At 46.3% G+C, this 22,150-nt stretch overlaps 1 protein-coding gene and 1 non-coding gene across 3 annotated transcripts; both read right to left on the reverse strand.

The window, feature by feature from the left end:
• Positions 1-12,224: 12,224 nt before the first annotated feature.
• LOC111845528 (guanine nucleotide-binding protein G(I)/G(S)/G(O) subunit gamma-13) lies at positions 12,225-22,144 on the reverse strand. 2 transcript variants are annotated; one of them, XM_023815008.2, is made up of 6 exons: positions 21,276-22,144; positions 21,027-21,124; positions 20,797-20,830; positions 16,712-20,622; positions 14,732-14,864; positions 12,225-13,265 (listed from the first exon to the last, which is right to left on the reverse strand). In XM_023815008.2, the coding sequence occupies exons 5-6, from the start codon at positions 14,827-14,829 to the stop codon at positions 13,160-13,162; spliced, it is 204 nt and encodes a 67-aa protein (XP_023670776.1). In that variant the 5' UTR covers positions 14,830-14,864; positions 16,712-20,622; positions 20,797-20,830; positions 21,027-21,124; positions 21,276-22,144; the 3' UTR covers positions 12,225-13,159. The 2 variants fall into 2 exon arrangements, with proteins under 2 accessions (XP_023670776.1, XP_023670775.1); XM_023815007.2 differs by having other exon boundaries at positions 14,732-14,867; positions 21,276-22,143.
• LOC111845584 (small nucleolar RNA SNORD60) lies at positions 20,900-20,981 on the reverse strand. Its single transcript, XR_002838668.1, has one exon. It is a non-coding gene; the product is annotated as a small nucleolar RNA SNORD60 (small nucleolar RNA).
• Positions 22,145-22,150: the final 6 nt, after the last annotated feature.

The raw sequence follows: 22,150 nt of genomic DNA on the forward strand, positions 1-22,150 counted from the left end.
AGTTTACAGCAACATCACAAGCTCTGGGCAGAAAATGACACTCAAGCAAGAAATGGATTTGTGGTTAATTCTGAGAATTTATTGGGCAGGGGAGTCCACGCTTACACTTTCTTAAGTGTATACATTATGATTTTTCATATTCAGGGGTCCCCATAATGTGCTGAGCCTCCTGAACCTATGTTTCCTAAAAATTCAAGAAACAGGAGTAGAGGCTGTTCACATGCAGGCTGTGAGATTAACATGAGCCATCCTATCCCTATCCCCAATCTGCCCTGAGACCCGGGTGTCGCTGCCGTTCCCGTTAGTGACACGACGGGGGTCGCAGCTTCAGTGTTTTCTCACGTTTTTTAAACTCTCGTCAGTATCCTTGCGGGATCAGACCCCTGCCACTTCCCCCACTTTCCCTCACGAGCCCCCTTTTCTGCATTCACAGTGATGATGGTGTCAGAGTGCAGAATGCAAGGTCTTCTATCCAGCAACCGCAGTCGAGGTTTGTTTGTACCGTTGAGTGCCATGTTCCAGAGCTTTCTCTCATCGATGTTATCGTTTACCTTTATTTTTATTCCGATTATGTACACATTTCTAATTTGAGTATCACTTGGCTGCCAGTTAAGTGTGGTATATACAATCGGATTCAAAAAGCCATGTCATTTCAGGAGAGCAGGACCAGCCACCGATGGCAGAATGTAGGTAGGTCAATTTGGATAATTAGAATTGAATTACCCCTGCATTCCGGATCATTCTATCGCTCTGGAATTAATCTGCTCGCTCCCCAGCACCTGCTAGGCAGAGCGGCCCTGCGCCTGCGTGCTGACCCACATTCCAAATCCCTGGGCTTTGTTTTTATTTTTTAATCACCTCTCTTCCACACTGTAATTACAGAGCATGTTCCTCTTTAATTGCCTCTTCCGCGCAAGCGTGGTAGGGGGGCTCCCGAGAAAGTGATGCTCTTCGGGCCGGCAAAGGAGGACACCCAAAGATGGAGAGGGGTGGTGGCGTGCAGGGGCACAGCTGAGGCCGTCGCTTCGGGACCCTTGCTGCGCATCCCAAACACGCATGGAAGTTTATTTGTTTATTTTTTTGTCGTTATGTTGCTGGCGGGCAGATTTCTACGTCCGGGGAACCCGCTCGCCTGTTTCCCTCACACTGCGCTTTACTGACCTCCCCCACAGACACAGTTTGGACTGTTCCGATTCTGCCGCCCGTTCTCCTTGTGGGTGTTTTCTGAGCCGCTTCCAGCCTGACTCATGCAGCAACCCTAAACTATTTAGACGAGGCGCAGAAGAGCAAAGGCAAACCGATAAAGATTCCCCCTACAGGGGACAGTCACTGGTATTTCGAAGCCCACAACGGTGGGTGACGCCCTGTCAGATTGTCAAAGTCTAGGAGTGATTAGTTCTGGTGGTTCACAGGATAAGTTCCAGGGAGGAAGGTGCCCATGGCTTCTCGTCTTCGTCTCTCCTTCTTTCCCACAATGCTGCCCGTGGCTGAGCTCTCGCCCCCTGCCAGCCTCCCCCCCCCCCCCGCAGCCTGGGTGTCCCCTTCAGCACCAGCTGGCGTCACATGGGCTCGACAGGCGCCTTCTCTGCCAAGGTGCCGTGCTGTGATTTCAGCCGTTTTCATCTCTCTCTATTTTTGCCTGCATCGTCTCTGTATCCCGGTGAGCAGCTTCCCCTGACAATCTCCCAGCTCCGTGCTTCCGCCAGCTTTTGATTTACAGGTGATTTACTTGTGCATTGCATAAACTACATGGGCGGTGGGGTGGCTCATTGACTCACACTGTTACCCCACGTCTCCAGGGTTTGAACAGCGCCTCCCCTCTGTGTGTGTGGGGATTACGTGTGCCCACCCATCGAGCGGTTTCCTGCTACGGTCCAAAGACAGGCAGCTAGACTAGCTGGTATCTCTGCATCGCTCCCAGTGTCTCAGTGTATGTGTGAATCTTCCCAGTCCGGGGGTCGCTTTGGATAGAAGCATTTGCTGAATTGCTGAAAAATGTAAATGAAAGCACATCATGTGGTGACTTTAATCAGGCAGAGATTCGTTTACACGTGACCGTCCCATGTGGGAATGTTCGCACGATGAGCACCTTTGTCCAACACAGAACTGAACGCCCCCCGTCCCCCCGTGTTCCAGGCTCACTGTCATGGCGACATCATTCTCGCCAGCTGGGGGTTCCCCTGGCTCTGCGGGACTGAGTGGTGTGCACGGCCTCCGCCTGCACTAACGGGGCAGGGGGGGTGGCTCTGCACAGGGCTAAAGGCACTTTCATCATACTGGAACTGTACGGTGTGTACGGAACACAGCGATGCTCCTTTATCTCCAGTCATTCCACTGTTACCCTTTTCCTGCGCTTTATTTTTAGGCCTGTGTATTTTTTTTACATGTCAGGCAGGTATTGTAATGAATGTGCATTCAGATGGTTACAAATACTGGGAAACTAGGCTAAGAACAAGGCTATTTTTACCTGCTCGACATTCTCGCCTCCTCTCGGCAGCGCCGCCGCGGTTGCTAAGCACCCCCTGGGCTGCGGCAGGCCGGCCACCATCCTCCTGTTAAACGGCAGAAAGCCTGCAGCGGGGGGGGGGAGCTCGTCGGGGTGCAGGCCACGGCACAGTCCCCCCCCCGCCCCTCCCGCAGCCCCTCTGGTCTCCCTTGCTATGATGGCTGACCTGTTTGCTTCGGACGTATGAGCCAGCGGGTTACCCCCACCAGGGGGCAAGTTTTGGGATCTTTTCCCCAACAGCCCCAGAGGAGGGAGACGTCCCGGGTGCGCGGCAGACGAGCCCCAGGTGTGCGCTTCATCGCATCCCCGTCATTTGGGGGGGGACCTACCGGCATTTCCGAGATTAGTTACAAAACAGAGCTGAGCTCTACAGCTGCCTCAGTGTAACTGCTGCTTAATCTTCATGGACTGTTCATGTAACGACCTCATCGCTGTCATTAAATTACTGCTGTACGGCCGGCTTGAGAAACGTGCATTTTATTTATAGAAGATTACTGCTTATTGGGATTTCAAACTGTCTTCCTTTTATTTATACATTGTCAAATTTGGAAAATTACAAAATGGAACTTTTAATAATGCACTAGTACTGTGTCTGCATGCTATACCCCACACACGCACACGCACACAACAAATATACAGTTTTTTCTATAGTATGTTTGTGTAATTATGTAATTCTAAATACATATTTGTCTATAATCTACTGTGACTGTGACTAATATTGGAGGGACACAGATTAAAAATGTAAATGTAAAGGCCTGTTTATTGGGGGGGGGGGGGGCCTTTGGCTATGGGATTTTTTTTTTATTGCAACTCTGATTAACCCAAGGATAGGAAATAATAATTTTACAATCCACAGCATGTCTAATTGAAAATTAATTATATATGTTGATGTCCTTAAAAATCTCATTGTAGGCCAGCTAAACTGTGTTCTCTATTTAACATGACATTTGAATACTTGCACCTCATACCACATTAGACCAAAATGAAGTGGTGTACAGCAGCTACTCCTACAGCTTATGATGGCTCAGATGGATGGACGATTATATTATTGTCACTGGCTGTACCCTGTTTCATATTTAAGCTTAGCTTTGTGGTGATACATTGCTGATATAAATGACTACTGTGATGTCAGGGTAATAGTGAAGTACACACAGATACATTTATTTATCTATAGTTATTTTCATCGTGCTCTGTGATGGACTGGAATCCTGGGGCGTCCCCTACCTTGTGTCCTGAAACACCACAGGACACACATTTACAGTTTAGAGGTGCCAGCTTGCCTGACTGTATGTTTTTGGCCTGGACCCAGGACAAACCCAAGGAGAAAAATCCACAGACAGAGAAGCAGGGGGTGGGACTCAAACCCACAACCCTGGCGGTGCACGGTGACTGTGCTACCCATGAGCCACCCAGCGAGTACTTTATGATTTTTTTTATATTTACAATTCATATTCCAGTGGGATTTGATCTTTAGAAATAGCTGTGCCATTTTTAACTAAGTGTGAAATGAATTGCCACATTTTGTGCGAATCCAGGATAAATCAGGCAAAAAAAAAAAAAACATTCGTGAATTTTTTTATTGTGTTATTATTATTCATAAATGTGTTTAGATTTCAAGGAACATCTTTTTAAACAAGCTGTGTAACAGATCGGGACACCATTTTGGTTAATGGTGAGAAAGATGCTTTTTCGGTTTTCCTTGGAAGCTTGTCTGTGCCTCACCCATGGTGCCGTTCTCGCAGTCCTTCACTTCCGGAAGAACAGAGGTATGTGAGATACCAAAAGGACGGAAGTGCTCTTCAGACAGCAATACGGGGCGGCCTCGCCCTCCTGGTCGTCATGGGCTCTGCTGACTGCCTGTGAGATCCGTCTTAGTTTCACTCTGTGCAGTATCATCACTCCTGCTAAATTTATTTGAAATAACTCACTCCTAATCACCTCCCTCATTCATTATGTGCCAAAAATGCTTTTCTTTTTTTACTCTTGGTGCTGACTGATTGTATGCGAAATGCCCCGATATCAGGATGATTTAAATAGGAGAAATCCATTGTTGGTGTATTAATAGAATGGCCATTATCTAACAAACGGGCTGGTGACATTGCAGATGTTTCCCATGGAATATTGCAGACGTATTGATAGATGAGTTCATTAGCACGTGGAGACAGTGGCCGTCGTGACTTGCCGTGTTTGGCCTTCGCATAAATTGCTGGAGACAACAGATTTTTTTTTCAGAGAAAGAGAAGCAGCTGCCATTGTAAGCACAGTGCCGGTTTTATTTTTCACCTTGTGGGATACGGTGAAACTGCAAGTCGAATACGTAACAGTGTGATTCTGGCTGCAGTGGTATGGAATATCACGTTCTTCGGAGTAATGAAAGCAGAAAACGCACAGATCACGGGCACTGAAAGGAATGGGTATCACCACCTATATTCTTGTTTAAGATTCAAATTTAATTCGCTATTATTAATCCTGCCAGTCAGAAATAGGACTTGTGCTAGTTATTTGTTGTTACCCCGTCATTGCAGTTAGTCTGTTGCTAAGTAACCTGTTCTGGTGAGCTTATGTGACGGAATTTCGGGTGTGAATGGGTTCCTCGGCTTCTGTCTGTACATTTTTTGCACAGCTATATTAGGACATGGTGATTGTGAGCTGGGTAGGAGCACAGTGAACGTGGTTGATGTCCTGCTTTAGGGATTGGTCAATCAGAGAGAGGAAAATCCACGAAGAATTGCAACTTCGGGGGGGGGGGGGGGGTTCTGAGATGGGCAGGAAATGTAAGGCAGTTGACAGTCAACAGGACCCCCCCTGGCAAATGACAGCAGATAACATTAGAGAGAAAGAACTCACAACAGAATCACACAGAGAACTGCAGGGTTGCCAGATTGGAGGCCGGTGAGTTTGGGGGATTTTTCTGTCAGAAGAGCACAGAGCTTAGCGCTTTCCTCAGAGCTGCAAACTTAACTTTTACTCCTTCACTGCTAATTTGTGATCAAAAATCATCTTCCAGTCTCCCGGCCATCAGCTGACACGTCCGCTGCGTTGCTGGCACAGAATTAAAAGATTCATCAGAACAAGCATGTTTTATTGAAAAGCATTTTCATGATGGATGGAGGGAGAGCTTTGGGGTTGGGGAGGGCTGGAGAGAGGTTATAGTCATAAAGCTGTGTGCCGCTTCTGGAAAGTGCCAGGCATTAAGCTCTGCTGTATTTCCCATAAACATGCACACTGTCCATCTAAATCCCACATACAGTACCTAACTGCCTGACATCAATGCACTCTAATGTACTTGCCATAAAGACTTTACTGGAGCCTTTGAATTCTGCCAGATATGCAAACAGGAACTGCAATACCAAATCATAATGCAGATTCCGGAATTTAATAACACAGTAAGAAAGCATGCATGTAAATTAGGTCACATTATACAATGCGATACCATGATATGGTGACAAAGGAATGTCACTGTGAGCTTTGCAAAATGCACTGAGCGCTGTGAGCTCAGGACATCCCCTGATCACTTTGGGGGTCTCTTAGAGCAGGTGGCATGACCCTACTCTGTCACCTCATCCGGCCTTGCCTCGTACCTCTCCCCTCGATTAGACAGACTGCTTATTTCTGTAATACACGGCCATGAATTGTTAATGCCCAGCTATTGCTTGGCTGTGCTTGGCTGAGTTTCCGCTGGTTAATTAAGCCTGCGGGAGGCGGTAGAGAGGCAGGGACAGAGGGGGGAGGGAGAGGGCTGCCGTCACCAAGGCAAGGAATCAAGGGAGAAGCTTTTCCTGGGGGGGTGCCTATTTTGCTGGTGTTTAGGAGAAACAGAGTCCTCAGGTGTGTCAAGGAGACATCACAGCCCAGGCACTTGGGAGATGTGTCACATGTTCCCAGCATGCACCAGGAGGACCTTTCTGCGTCTCGAAGCGTATGAGGAGGCTGGAGAAGGCAGCAACAGGGACTTAATTTGGGAACGGGAGTGGAGGCGGACTTAACGGATGCTGGAAACAAAGAACAAAAGACTGCCATTTCAGCAGCCGCGTGTGGGAAAGACAAGCAAGAAAACAGGTGGCAAGGGTCACAGAAGGGTTACATAGAGGTCAGGGGTCAGGGTGCGGTTACTTAGGTGAATGACATCAGAACCGGACCCTAAACGTATTCGGGTTGAGGAACAGGTGAGCTCATGTCAAATGACCTTGCCCCCACCCCAGATGTCCATGCAATCTTACTGAAAAATACTGCAAAATAACTGTAAAACCCAAGGAATTATGGGCTATATGACATGAGTGAATATTAAGTCATACACTCAGTCACAATATTTAATTCATCAGCACTGTAAATGAAAATAAATATAGAGGCAATTAATTTTCCGAGGCTGTCATTAGTGTGTTATAAGCTGCACCCCCCCTGAATAAACCCGTGCTGCCTGACACTCATGGCGACGTCCCCCTGGTCACTCTGCCGTCTCCCTTAACGAATCACAGATGCAGAGGGAGGCTCTCCTAATTAATCCCTGATTCAGGCACCCACAGAAGCACCATCATTTCCACAACACCGGAGCCACATGGGGGGCTGTTCGGGGACTGAGGGCTTTCACGCCGTCACCACGGCAGCGGGAAGCGGGGGACGTCTCATCTCCACACGCTGTTGGGAAGTGAGCGTGCCTTTAAAAGCATGTAACGCGGCACCGGCTCTTAAGAGCACGATATGCTCCCGCTTGATAGCGATGCCGCTACTGCCTCTCCCCCCTCGCTGCCGCCTCCGAGATGGATCTGGGCTTTCAGGCTGCCGTAATCCAGGCCAGCGCCTCGGCCCACAGCAGCTACCAGCCTCTGGGGCTGTGGGCTCCTTTCTCACCCTGACTCTGTGTGCACATTGAACTCCCATGTTCCCTCTGTGTCCATTCATGTGGCTATTTTCTGGGTAAGAAGACATATTCTAGTTGAGCCAGTTTCTCACCCTAGTGTGTGAATGCATATACCTGCCATGCGAGTTTTTCAAGGTGTCTCCCAGCCTCGTGCCCTGTGATGGACAGACATCCCGTCCAGGGTGTCCCCCAGCCTCGTGCTCAGGCTCATTGAAAAGTGGTTATGGAAGATGGATGGATAACGGGTACTCTTGCTAGTTGCCTTGTTCTTTTTTCAGTCAGAATTGTAACATAATGGTGTTTGTTTAGTTTTTTGCTTTTTAAAAATAGTTTCTATGGCCTGCCCCAGATGCATCAGACAGATGGCTGACTATCCTCTTAGATTTATTGGGGATTTGGAAAAAAAAATCTCCAGCAGCTAAAAACCACAGACCGATATAAAGCGCCCTGAGGCGAGTAATGAACGAGATGTTACACCTTAAAGCTTTGTCCTGGCTTCCTTTCTTGATTTCCACTTATCTAATTAAGGGCTCAGTGATACAGGCCATTACCTTGGAGACACAGGCCAGGGGGTGACTTGCCCCCTAAGCGAACATCAGCGTGTCATGAAGCGCTGCCACGCAAACTAATGGCAGCATAAAATGTGTGAGCGTGAACCGTGCGCGAGCGTGAACCGTGCGCGAGCGTGAACCGTGCGCGAGCGTGAACCGTGCGCGAGCGTGAGAGGTGAAACCAGAAGCAAACGGACCCGGACTGAGTGTTAACGTTAGCCACCATATCGTATAACTGGAAATTGATTGCAGAGGGAGCAAAATTATGGTGGAAGCTTGGTTTGCAGTCGTGAACTGTATGACAGTGATGCAAAGCCCCCTGTCACTGGAACAGGGAGTGACCAGGGTTCAGTGACTTCACTTCACACTCACGGTTGCCTTTCCCCTGTTCTTTTAGAGGTCTCTCCCCAATACCAGGCTGGGCTTCAGAGAGCTGGCAACCCGACTGGTTGTTGGGGCGGTGATGGTCCCCAGGCCCCAGGCACACTTTTGTGGGGGTGGGGGGTGGGGGGGGGGTTGTTCCCATAGGGACGTGTATAGGAGGAAAACCTTAAACTCCCGTGAACCAGGGCAGGTGAGTAATGAGTCCCGACGGGCGATCCGAGGCTGTTTGTTTGTCGACACAGCTCTGCCTCTCTCTGCCAGCCATTACAGCCTCATTACACATCCTGCCCCATTTGAACACATCGGCCTTCAAAGCTGGCCCAAAAACACTTCAGAAGCACGCACCACTATCATTTCACGAGCAGGGGGTCCATATCTGGGACTCCATCCTTCCATCCATCCATCTTCTGTAACGATGTATCTGGTATAGGGTTACATTAAGTCTGGAGTTGATTCTAGGAAACACAGGGCACAAGGCAGGGGACTCGCAGGACAGGATGCCAGTCCATTACAGCGCATAATTTGAGGGATTTGTGTCTCGGGAGGTTAGAGCGTTGTGCCTGCAAGCAGAAGGTTGCTGGGTCAAATCCAGTCAGCTGAGTGATGTCACTGTTGGGCCCCTGAATAAAGTCCTTGCCCCCCCCCCCCCCCCCAGTTGCTCCAATGATTGTCTCACCGTTCTTTCATAAAAAACATACATTTCTTTGGATGTAAGCGTTTCCTGGATAACTGCAAAATCGTCTAATTAAACGTGAGATCACAGCTGCCGTGAAGCGAGCATGACTTCATGTCAGAGCTGGGGAGCGAAGGTATTGGGAATTATTGCACTGTTTGATTTTTTTTCGCAAGCTAAGCATCAGAACGGCCCCGGCTGGTTAGACAGATGCTGAAATGGTGAGAATATGCAGGTGTGTATTAACCCAGCCACTGCTTCCTGCTCAGCCCTGTCCGCCGCTGTGCAGGTGAGCTACGATTCAGCAGGAGCGCTTGGGAAACGGGAACGGGCACCTCGACGGACTGGGAACAAACGTGGGGCCCTAGCCAGGAAGTGACAGCCCCCCCCCCAGTCTGCTGCATCAGGTATCCTTTGGCCCCTGCGTGATAATTCATAAAGTGTTATTAGATGACTTCCTGTCAGGTTTACGTTGGAGCCCCTAATGGAGTCTGGGAGGCTGTCTGTTCTTCTACAGGAAAACTTCAAACATGTTAATGCCACTCCTGGCCGAGGTCCAAGAGACTACTTTAATAAAGCAGGTGGCTCTGTCTCCTTGATCCCGCGTGGGCCCGATTGCACAGACACTGGGGGGGGGGGGGGGGGTCGGTAGGGTGGTGGTTAGAGGTGGGGTCAGATGCTGTGGATCAAAAGAGTGAACGAGAGAGTGAGAGAGAAATCAAGAGAGAGCAAGCAAGAAAGAGAAAGAGAGTGAGAGAGAGGACGAGAGGGAGAGGAAGTAAGAGAGAGCTCGAGAGAGGGCAAGCGGTAGAGAGAGAGAGAGAGAGGGCTGGAGGGCACTGCAGTGAGTGGAGGTGAGGTAAACGCTGCACTGATATTGTGGAATTTCTGAACCTAATCCAAGCGTGACCTAGAAATCAGGTTAATGCGAGATTGCTCCCCCCGGCCGCATGCAGATAGGACCGGCGCCTCGGAGACGGGCCCGGAAATCCCGGACGACCCGGCCGAGGCAGTCACTGGGCCTAGCCGAGGCAGTCACTGGGCCTCGCCGAGGCAGTCACTGGGCCTCGCCGAGGCAGTCACTGCGCCTCGCCTCAGCTGCTGCATCACATCCTGAGGTTTTCACCAGGTTTTGAAAATTTGTGAGAATAGTATTTTTTTTTATGGCATGACTAATTTCAGATCTCTGTCTGTTTCTGGGAAGAGCTGCCTCTCGGAATTGTGTGAGACCTTCATGGGTTGGATATGCAGGACAGCTGTGTGAAAAAATGCCTGGATATGGACCTGCATTTTAGGTGTTCCAGTGCCAGAGTTCTGGAGATTCATTTTTTTAATACGTTGTTCACTAATTTTCATTAGAATTACTGAAAAAGGTCGGCTGGACAGACAATAATTATCTTAATATACATGAGAAATATGACCCTGGTGATATAAAAAGTAATTCTCTATATTTGTATTATAGGCTCATTATCTATGTTCTTGTATATTACTGGAACAATGAAAAGAATGTTTTTTTTACTGGCTAAAGTAAACACCACTCATGGAAGCCTGAAGATAATTACTGAAGCAGTGCTGGTGTGTGTCCACTCATTATAAAGTTCATTATAAGTGTTTGATAGATTGTGACAGATTGAGAGGCAATGTTTAAGTCAGTCATTGGTTATCTCTGCGTGTGTCCCACATACCACATAAAAATACTTCAATACATAAATATACAACATTTAACTAAAATACATTTTCAAATCCTTTTAAAAGTAAATATAATTAATCGAGAGTGACTCTTTGGCTTCACACCTCCTCTTGGACAGGAATGTTGAGTGTTTCTTGCAAGGCATTGAGGGATAGTCTGCCAAGCATTGCCTCGGCTGTGCCTTTCGACTTTGCCACAATGGCGTTCCTTAGAGGGCTGCTTTTTCACATTCTACACGCTTTACACGTCCTAACATGGCTGAGCCCTTCAAAACAAACAGCCTCGGTCCAAGGCTGCTTTTCTCAGTTGAGTAGTCGTCTGTTTTGCAGAGATGGGTCATGCATAAAGCTCTGTATGTGCGTGTTGTGTGTGCGTGTGTGTGTGTGCGTGTGTATGTGGTCTAGCATGGCAGGGCTGACCCTGCTTCCTGAAAAATGTGCGTAGCTTCAGATGAAAGCATCTGATAAATAAAATGTAAAATGTAATGGCCAGCAACCTTTCGTGGACTTGGGCCAATGTACGTCTGATTCCTGGGCACATCCTGGATTTCCTTTATATGATGACATTTTCTTCAAGATAGAGGGATGAGACTAGCCTGCAGAAACCTGGACAGAGAAATGACCTGTGGATGGTGTGATGGCCTTCAGCTGGGGAGACTAAGTTGGGAAAGTTGCAATGTAGAAATAAATTGGACTGAATATCTCATTTTGGCTCATTAGTGGATGAATGTGCCACGTCGCCAAGCTTCCTTCCTCCACAAGAGCAGAGGGTAATAGAAGCTGGGTAACCTGGAGAAGACCTCTCCTATCAAGGGCCCCCCGCTTGCGAATGTGGGCATGTTAATGCACCCTGGTAAACCACAATTTCATAGCCAGCTTCTCCTTCACTGTGCTGCTGATGATTTGTTAATGTAGCTCAGAGGAGGCTGAGTGCTCTGGTTATTAAGGCCGGATTCGCAGTCATGGGCCGAGGATTTCGTGTCAGAGAAGGGGGAGGGGCAGTGGGCGGGGAAATGGGGCAGGTACAGGGCAGGGGGAGGGGCAGTGGGTGGGGGAAGGGGCGGGGCATGGGGATGGGCAGTTGGCGGGGAAATGGGGCAGGTACAGGGCAGGGGGAGGGGCAGTGGGCGGGGAAAGGGGCAGGGCATGGGGCAGGTACAGGGCAGGGTAGTGGCCTGCATGCTGGACTCAGAGCAGCATGATTTAAGCACTGCAAATGCCAAAGTGAACTGGGGATCAAGAATGTAACCTGCATCATCATTCATGAATATTAATTTCATATTCATCTGCTGTGTGGCTTTGGGGTGTGGAAAAGAAACATCAAAGTGACAGAAGGAAGGAAGGAAGAAAGGAAAGATGAGTGTGGGAGAAACTTGGGTCTTGGGAAAGGAATGGGAGGGTCACATGATTGCCTCAGGTGACATCATGTGTGGTTCATCAATGTATGGAAGGGAACGTTGTCTAACGGGAAGAAACTGGCAAAGTTCAACACTGTTCTGTTCTTATTTCACTTCAATCATTTACAGCTGATCGTACACAAGTTATAATAATCAAGTCTCAAACTCTCTAAAAACCACCAATTTATTCGATATCACAAACTTATTTTTGTAAAACATTCCATAAAAAATGTTAGTTATTGCTCATAATCGTTGAACTAGTACATGATCTTATGCATAATTAATCAAAGCACTCAAATATATTTAGAGATAAACAGATATATCAGTAGTTTTTAAATATATTTATATAAACTATATGTTTTACAAACAGGTTACATATGCATGTAAGACATATAAGTAAAAGGAACATAAAATCATGTTGTTGCCTTAGTTTAAAAGTGCCATCACCAAATGGATCGTGCAGTTCAGCATCTCAGCCAGGGGACGACCTCTGTCTCGACCCAACACGCACACACACGCATACGAGCACACGGACACGCACACGGAACAGTGCAGAGCTTGCTAACGGCAGCCTAACCTATTACATTAACATTCTCCTTAAGGAACTATTTTACAAGGCCATTTCCGATGGTTACAGGTGTTAGAAAAGGCGAGAGGAAACCAGATAGAAAGTTTATCATCTAAAACACACCAAACCCACGAGTGATTTAACAATCCACATATAAATAAAATAAATTAACGGACCCTAATAGTCGGCAGCTGTACTTATGTAAAAAACTGTCTCCATTAGTGTAGTATTTGCTGTCACATTGCATGCATCAGGCTGCAGGAAAACCACCAGCGTGGATCCGCTGCTCTACGTCTTAAAGTCACAGGCGGCAAAAAGAGTAAAGTCGAGATCAAACTGCATATATGGGAGTATTAAGAGTATATAAGAGTAATGGGGAGGGGTGTCTCGCAGTAACTATACAACAATGCCGTTGGGCGGCGTACACTCAGGGGGGTAGGGGGTAAGCGTCCTGGGGGGGCAGGACAGGCAGCACGGTGGCCAGAGCCCAGGTTTCGGCGGACGGACAGGGCTGCTATCTCAGTGCCCGGCTGTTAAAGGATGGTGCACTTGCCCTTCTCCACCCAGGGGTTGTTCTTCATCAGCTCAGGGTTCAGGAAGGGGTCCGTCGGCACCCCGTCCTCGATCCACTTCACCAGGCTGCGTGGAGGAGTGACGGCCAGGAGGAGGCGCAGGAGAGATTGGCGATGGAAGGAGAGATCGGCCATCGTGAGTCCACACACACACACACACACACACACGCGCACAGGGCCGACTCTAGCTTCTCAGGGGCCCTAGGCAACACTTTACTTAGGCGGCCCCCTTATCAAGAAAACCGATGATCATTTCGCAACACAGGTAACTCGACCGCCTATTCTGCCTGTAGCTGGAGCCGCCGCCTATTCTGCCTGTAGCTGGAGCCGGCCCTGCAAACACACAGATATTTTGTACTAGCAGACATTTAATACATAACCTCAGAAAATACAAAGTAGGACACCTCTGTCTCCCTGCCTGAAATGACCCCTGAATGTGTCTCTCTAGCCTGCTCATTGCTTGAATGTGTTTCCTGTACTTTGATCTGTGCAACAAATTGCTTTACAACAATATGACTTCACTGGTATCTCTTGTCACTCCCAGGATGGCCTGGATCCTAACACTGGGCATGTAACCTTGGACACAAAACCAATACCTTAACCAATGCGCCACCTGCTGCCCGTAGACATTTTCAAGTTCCTTCGAATGTATTGTATTGAATGACACAAATTCATGATAAAATTAGATGGTCGTGACCTTAGAGTTATGTAACAGTAAGCCGGGTTCTGATAAGGGCACAGAACCTATGCTCGGGGGGGGCAGGGGGGCTCACAAAGGGTGCTGCACTATGGACTCTCATGCTCATTATCCTAATCTTTTGGGGGGGGGGAGCTCAAGACTCATCTGTCACTCGTGGGGTCATGAAACCCCAGAGCTAATTATCGCAACTGGGTGGCAGCTGATTTCACTGGCTGGGCACAGTGGCAGGATACAGAGGGAATCTGCATAACCCATTATCGACCCACTAAGAACATCCCATACCTGCGAGAAGATTCCCTATTTGGACAAATGGGTCAGCAGCAGCCCTCCCGGAACGCCAGTGGAGAAAGCGCCGGAGGTTACCGTGGTGAAGGGGGCGGAGCCGAAGGCCACCATGCGGGGGCATGAGGCCGGAGCACGGCGGTACGGAAATGGGACGGGGCAGGTGCTGATGTGGTAAAGCGCCACACTGACTATGGTAATAAGGTGTCATTTGAATAGACATTAGTCAGTAGCCAAGTCAAATGTGTAAGATTAATGTCTGCGATGCTCAGAGTGAAATAAGACCTTTCAGGTCAGAAATCAGGAACTCAGGCCTTCATGAGCGTATGCACACTTACACGTGCAATCAGAAATGCGTATCTGCTGTTCAGGTGGTAAGGGATCTGCACCCATCTCTGGAAGATTGTGAGTACAAATCCTGTGTCCTGCAAAAATCTCTGTTGGGCCCTTAAGAATGGTCTGTTACCCTGCTGATTCGCACGTGTAGCCCGGCCCGGTTTTTTGGTGCAAGTTTCTGCTAGATAAAAGAGCAAGTCAGGAGAGACACTCACTCGGTGACAGTTTTGGAGGACTTCTCTCTTTTGAAGGCCAGCTGATACTTGAGGCTCTCCACCTCCTTCTTCATCTGGGGCAGGTCCATCTCATCCATGACGGCAGTCGTATGTGGGCTCGCTCACCACGAGACTGCTGGGCACACGAGCGCAATGAAAGTAAGAACGGCGCACGGGTGTCCTGCGTAGAATGACCCGATGCCGCTGATTGGATCTTTACAGGCTTGTATTTCCTTTGCTGATTTGCTTAGTGCATTCTGCATAAAGTGGCACACTTTAAGGAATCAGAGTGGAATAAGATTTCATTCTGCATAGTCAGAGGAAAACCATGTGTGAGACATCCCTATTCGCTGAAATGGAGGATACACATTATTCTGAGATTTCACAGCAATCTCAAACGACACTGTCATGTAAGAACACAGGAGAAGCAACTGAACTTGACATATTGCATTTCGACAGATTATTGGTGGAAATATTTCAAAAGATTAAAAAAATCCATATATGAGGATTTAGTTATTAAATGGGGCCAGTTTCATTTTTCATGAACCCATTTCCTTTTAAGCACCTGAATAAATTCCCATTAAATTTGAATTCCGGGGCCACTCTCCGTTTAAGGCCCTGGATCCTGTGTAGCTTTATTTCAGATCATTTTTGGCCGGGGGGAGCCATCATAGTGGGGTGAGTTTTATTTTTTAGGGTAGACGTGAAGCCTGGGGAGACGTTGCAGGGCAAGACCGAGATGAGAAATGGGTCGTCCCACAATTTAGGTCACCAATCCGTTCCTCCAAAGAGGAGGGCCGACTTCAGCCTCGACAAAATGCTCGTCGAATCCCTCTGTCCAGATGGAGGATTTTAATGTTCATGAAGCCATAAACGTAGCTGAGAGGGCACGTCGCGAATTTTACTGATTTGTGCACAAATCTCAGGCCAAACTAATTACCCTCTGTTTTGCTATTTACTTTTTACCACGGTGAATGATTGTACTGATGCAGCTCCCAGATATGGCTTTTATTCACCAATGCATGATGACCGATGCTGACTCCCTTTCCTTATCGTTGTTGTGGGCTGTAGACCGTATGGTCCTTGCTTACACTCCCAACATCATTCATTTATACGTATCCTAATAATTGAACTTGTATGAGCAAGGAAATTTTGAGGCGGAAAAAAGTGTATTAATCCTAAAAGATATATCACTGAAACTACAACATAAAATTTATTTTATATAGTCTAGGTGACTCAAAACTACAGCAAACTAAATTGCATGTGCTCTCGAAAGACTTTAAGTTTATTCAATAAATTAGACACTTATTTAACAAGTACTGAAAACAGTGGTAACATTATAGTAAAGTGCAATCATTTTAATACTCATTGATTTCTCAAAAGTGGCCCGAGTAAGTCAAGCCTTAAATTACATGGATATCGCATATTCTACTCACGCCTTCAGTCTGAAAACTGACGAGAGCTTTAAATAAATATTAGTACGGTATGATGTCGAATATATGTGGGTCTATTTCCGTGAACCATATGGAAGCCAGGAACGATGAGCATGATCTTGCAATATCTGGAGTTGTTGGACGCAGCACAGCATTGGGGAAATAGTGCTTGGTTTTATTTTATTATGATAATGTATCAAAAGCGTGGTTTAGTCATCCACTATGTTAAAACACCAGTGTTTCTCCTGAAAAAAGGGGAAAAACGAATGTTTAAACACTGGCAGTGTTATCGGTGAAAATCACGCAGGGAGTCTAAGAAGGCAGTGCTACAGCTTTCAGAAAACCACGCCAAATGAATCCAACTGCGAAATTATTGCAAATATTTTCCGGTGACCATCGTATAGACCTTTAATTCCACGCACAACTTCCTATTTTGCTAAATTCGTAAATTCGGTGCAGTAATAATACAATCTACAGACGTGGGGGATAAGATGCCAAGAAGAGCAAATATTTAATTCCACCTTCCTTTTTTGCCGTTATCCCTTACCTTGCCGATCGGAAATCTGCTGCGGGAGAACGCCGGCAGAGCTGCCCGTCTTCTTCAGAAAGTACTCCGTGTCCTAGAGGCACTTCCAATTTTTCCAGGTTATTCGAGTCCGGAAAAAAATGACTTGAAGGAAAAAATGCTCTATTTTTGCCGGTATTCCACCAGTACTGTGGATGATGCGAATACCATAAAATCAGGATTGCTATTGCATCAGTAAGGGAGCCAGCGTTTTGAATGTGATGTCTGCAGGAGAGCTGGGGTCCAGAGGAAAGGCTGGATGCTGTGTGTCGGCGGTACCGAGCGCTGCCCGAGCCGCTAATACAGACGCCCAGTGCGTGTGCGCGTCCTGGGGGCGAGCCGTGTGATGGCAGCTTATCTACCGCCAGGGGGCGTGCTCTCACTCACTCCTCCGTGGCACAGGTGGCGATGAAAGGCATTCGGAGCCACGACCCGGCCACCGATGCCTTTTTCTATTACGATTTAGAGCAGCTAAATATACTTCTGAAAATCCCAGTCGCGGTTTTATGTTTGCAGCTTTGGCGTCAGTGCACTCACGTGTACCTTCCAGCTCCTTTACAGTATTATAGGGCGTCATCTAACTTAACTTTAGTTGCGTAAGTATTGAAATTAGTATACAGTAAGTATATTGAGTAGGCTGTACTTAATTTATACATCAAGTATTAAATATGTATGTGTTTTAGATTTTCTTTGATTTGCTGTCTTTAGTACTGCAATGACTATCCAGTCTATCTATCAGTATAATATCTATCCTGTCACGAATGTCGCATTGTGTTCAACATTATTTTGTTTCACTATACATTGTACATGACTGAGATAATAAAGCTTTATGAATTACTTGACTCGACAAATAATTTCGAATTTGAACAAATACTGTATCAGAATGTGTATATATTATTTGTATTTTAGGCTAATTTGATAACTGTAAGGGATGATTGAAGACTTTTGAAAGCCATTGTATATAATATATAAGCCATAGGCTGACTGAATTGCACATTGCATGTGTGCCCTACGATGCACTGGCTACTCACCCTACTGTGTCCCCTCTGCTGCCGGGAATGTGGTCCAGGTCCTCGATGACCATGTACTGCATGGGGTTGGTAGATGTATGCATGCTTCATGGCCTCCACATTCAAATAATACTGTGCCTTGCACCTGTCCCACATTTCCTTTATATCACTGTTTACCGTGAACAATGTCATTCAATATGCTACCAGCTTATGCTCATGATCATCCTCAAACAGTTGGCTGTACTATAATGTCTTCTGGCTGTCTGTATGAAATGGACCCATAAAGCTTTTTCCTTTAATAATAATATACACATAAATGCTGAATGCAAAAAGCACAGCCGACTTCCGATTGGTGGACTGAGTGTTGAGTTACTACAGGAGTTAGCAGTATCATTGATGACTATCATGTTGGGAGGTCTGTCCACATCTCTCTGCTGTGTCATGGGGGGGTGGGACCGACCATCTGAGCAGAAGTGCTGGTTCAGTCCCAAAGTGTGACACCATCAACGTGATTTACAAAGTATGACATTGTGGGTGCAGCCTTCAATCTGCCACCTCACACCAGCAAAAATGGAGAACTGACTCATCGATGGACTTTGGCTTTGAACATGACCAGTGTTCAGCTTGCGTCTCACAAGCAGGTCAATTCTTTGTTTTATAATGCCAGCATTGTATTATCCTGTATAAATAGTGCAGTGATGCGCTACACACCCATGTAAAGCACCTTAGGGAGAGTCTGTTGTGAAAGGTGCTATGTAAAGATACAGTGAACTGAAAAAAGACAAATGTAATGAGTGAATGAAAATTATCAGGAACAGCACTGGTCAGGTGGAGGTCACGGCTCAGAAAGAGTGATTGATGGCCAATTTGCACCTGTATGGAAATGACAGCAGAGGCATGCTTCTGGTAAGAGGCCATGCAAATCTCAAATACACCAGCATCTGGCCATTTACCTGCAGGACATTCGACAGTCAAATTCAGCGGCCAGAAGTGGATTTTGCCCGACTCCCTGTGACTCAAACACCTTAAATGACCATTCAAAATATGTTCTCCTGTTGCACGCTTTGATGCTACCATAGCCCACCCCTCCATCTTTCAACCACAGGAATGACACTACCAGCTATCAATTTAAACCATCACATCAACTAAGGTCCTCAAGATTACCATAATGCTAAACACTAAGCCATTAACTTTTAGACTTCATGTTAGCATTTTGATACCAATTCATATATGAGAATCTACATTTAAATATCAATCCATCTTCAAGCTGCTTACCTAGCACCTGGACTCCGGGCATTTAAAACTGAAGCTTTTGTTTAAAAAATACACCTAAAGTGTTAAATATTACATATGTCAAAGATTTAACCAGGAATGTGTGTATTTTTTTTTTTCTTTACAATGAACTGGTATTAGTTGAGGGTTTTTGTAAACATGACCTGGATGAATAGAATGCAAGACAAAAGGTCTCATTATTTGAGAAGGAAACTAGGACAACTAACAGGTCAAATAAGCCTTCTGAGATCATACTTACATATTACAGCCTAACCCATATAAATAACTGGCAAATAGTCACATATTTATTGCATGCGCAGAAAGACTTGCCGTTAAGATACTTTGGTCATTTTGCGTGATCGTGAGGTATGAGCAGCACTTTCATTCACACACATGCAAAATGCATCTCACTGCCGTGTTTGCTGACTGTACATTTTTAAAAAAAGTGTCGACAGCCAATCACCACTTTGGCAGTCAGGCACATAATTTACAGCAGCTATAGATTAATGGTTAATGTATCTGCAGGCATATGTAATCAAATCAACAGAATACCTGTCAACACCACAGGTGGCATTAATGAGACAGATGCAAACAGAAAGTCTCTGGACCAACATCCACAATCAAGCACAGGCAACTGCATAGCAACGCGTTTTTGCTGGATCTCACACTCAGGCCTGTTCTGTGTTCATTCCCCCCCCCCCCCATCACTATGCTGAAGGGACAGATTTTCATACTGCTGGCCTTTGCTTCCACCAGGGATTCACTCTACAAAGCTGAGGACAGCCACAGCAGAGAGAGACAGGGGCAATTTGGAAAAGCATTGACCAGTACAGTGAATACTCCAGCACTCAAACCACAGCGCATTTCAACATGCCATCTGTTCCCTTTCATCCCAAGGCAAAACAGCATTAAGATCACTGCGTCTCAACCAGAAGCCACGTTAATGTCGGCCTCAGCGCTAATGGATCATTTACATGAAGCCTCCACCGTGCGAAAGCAATCCGAGGGGCACATACGCTCCTACTAACAGTTGTGATGGGGTCAGCAGGCCAAGGAAGTGCCTGGCCATAATGGAAAGGCCTGCTTTCAGGCCCATTAGGTTCAGCAAGCTTGACACGCCAGCTGACAGCAGATACCAGACGTGCCGGTTTGCAGATTCCGCAGCGACGCACGGAGAAACAGAATTAATGCTCAAACGCTGAAATCGATCAGTCAGAGTCACACTGGCTGAAAATCTGCATTTAATTTTAAGCCAAAATTCCTCATGAATAAAGAACCATAAGACACCGTATGCATTCAACAGTCACACTTGGAAACAGATGAGGCAATACAATATGGCACAAAACGGTAAGGAAAAGGTACAGTATTCAGACACTGACAAGTTTGAATTTGGACAAACGCCCCAAAGAGCTTTATTATAATTTATTACCCCTGGACAACACCACAGAATGGGAGACGTAACGCATACATTTTACGGATGAGCAAACGGCGCCATCTGCCTTTTCAAATTGGAAATGCAGCCTGTTCAGATGCACAGTACGGGAGGCGCCACATGATCAGTACAGGGTCTTCCCGGGAACTAAAGCCTTTCGTGCTCCACACCCAAGACACCTGAAGGAAAGTGCCGCTTTAATCACCAGCTAGACCCTGATATTACAAGACGACTGGAACCTCAGTTTCAATCACAGCCGGCCAAGCTGTGCCGTTTATGTATGAGAAATAGAAATGCATCAGTCATCAGCAACTCACGCTGCACGATCAGACACGAAGTTCAGAAGTACTTACATTGTTTATGGCTTGACTCCCGGGGGAAAAAAACCTAGAAGTAAAAGGTACGCATCTTATTGGTTCATCGATGGAAGATAGATTGTTTATAAACTACCTGCACAAGCCTCAGAGAGCATTTAAGATCAAAGTACTATAGTACTCATACGAGGTGTCAGAATGGATTGGAAAACTCATCAGCGGCTGACAGGAGAAAGATCTGCACACTGAGCGACAGACTGAAGTCTCACCTGCAGCTTCACCACAGCCCTGGACTGCCAGCACCCAGCCTCGGATGGTGAAACTACGCTGAAAGGGTCACACCGCAAAACAGCTTAACCCAGGCAGGCTAGAAAGACAAAAGGGAAGAATCGGGAATAAAATTAACAAATGACTTCAAATGGGTGGAGTTTTACCTCATCTAGTAGATCATGAGAAACTGTATTCAGTAACAATTAAAGTAACATTTAAGAAGCTAAGAAATGGCAAGCGAGACTTACCGGCTGTCGGGCGTTGAAGTCCCCATGGAATCCACATCCCGAAACTTGGATTTCTCGGTCACAGCCTAGTTGTTTAATTTACAGATAACTAATCTTGATCTCGCAACTTACTCAAGAATGTTAAGCTTAACTAATAAATTCAACTGACACAGGATCAGTTCAAGGCCACGTGGCGCCCACGTGTAAGGTCATACAATTAGACCACAATTACGGAATTACAATTGATGATCAATCAGAAAGCCTACGCAAAACGAACTGGTCAGTAGCTTCATATTCTAGAAAGAGAAAGGATCCATAGTTTTTGAGTAAGCTTAGCAAACTTCTACAAAAAAAACTTCATCCGCAACCATTTCGGAAAATTATACAACGGTAGTGCTCTTTCTTGACAATATTGAACCGTCTGCGTCCGACATAAATTATGTTGAAGGAATTAGCCATTACTCCGTATTTATGCACACTTATCACTAAGACAAATCACAAGCTAAATTACACCTAACCACGATTTCTATGAAAAAGATCGAAAATCTTCCGATGCAGGCTTTTATAACAAGGTCCCTTTCTTAGTGGTAGTCATTGTCCAATCAGACGAAGGGATACTGCTTTGAAATTTGGTTTACGTTGCTCATAGGACAGTTAAACAGCCAATCAGAGAAGGCTGCAGCGTAGAAACGCCGTGCGTATATGGCTATGAAAAATCAGGGCTAATAATTTGTCAAGTTAATAAACTCTTGCGCACCATTATCTGTACTGCCAAACAATTTTCCAGATTGAAATTTCATAGAAATTGAAAATTTCATTTTGAAATATCTCATTTATATTTTTCCTTCCTGTGCAGCGAAAACAAACTACACGTAGGATCCGCTTAAGCCACATAG

Source organism: Paramormyrops kingsleyae, chromosome 5, assembly GCF_048594095.1.
Source record: "Paramormyrops kingsleyae isolate MSU_618 chromosome 5, PKINGS_0.4, whole genome shotgun sequence".
In the NCBI taxonomy this organism is placed as follows: domain Eukaryota; kingdom Metazoa; phylum Chordata; class Actinopteri; order Osteoglossiformes; family Mormyridae; genus Paramormyrops; species Paramormyrops kingsleyae.

Bases quoted from the DNA above. Each gene is read 5' to 3' on its own strand.
- LOC111845528 (XM_023815008.2), bottom strand. From the start codon at position 14,829: ATGGATGAGATGGACCTGCCCCAGATGAAGAAGGAGGTGGAGAGCCTC. The intron at 13,266-14,731 runs GTGAGTGTCTCT...TCCTCCACGCAG, and splicing joins TCCTCCAAAACTGTCACCGA to CCTGGTGAAGTGGATCGAGG.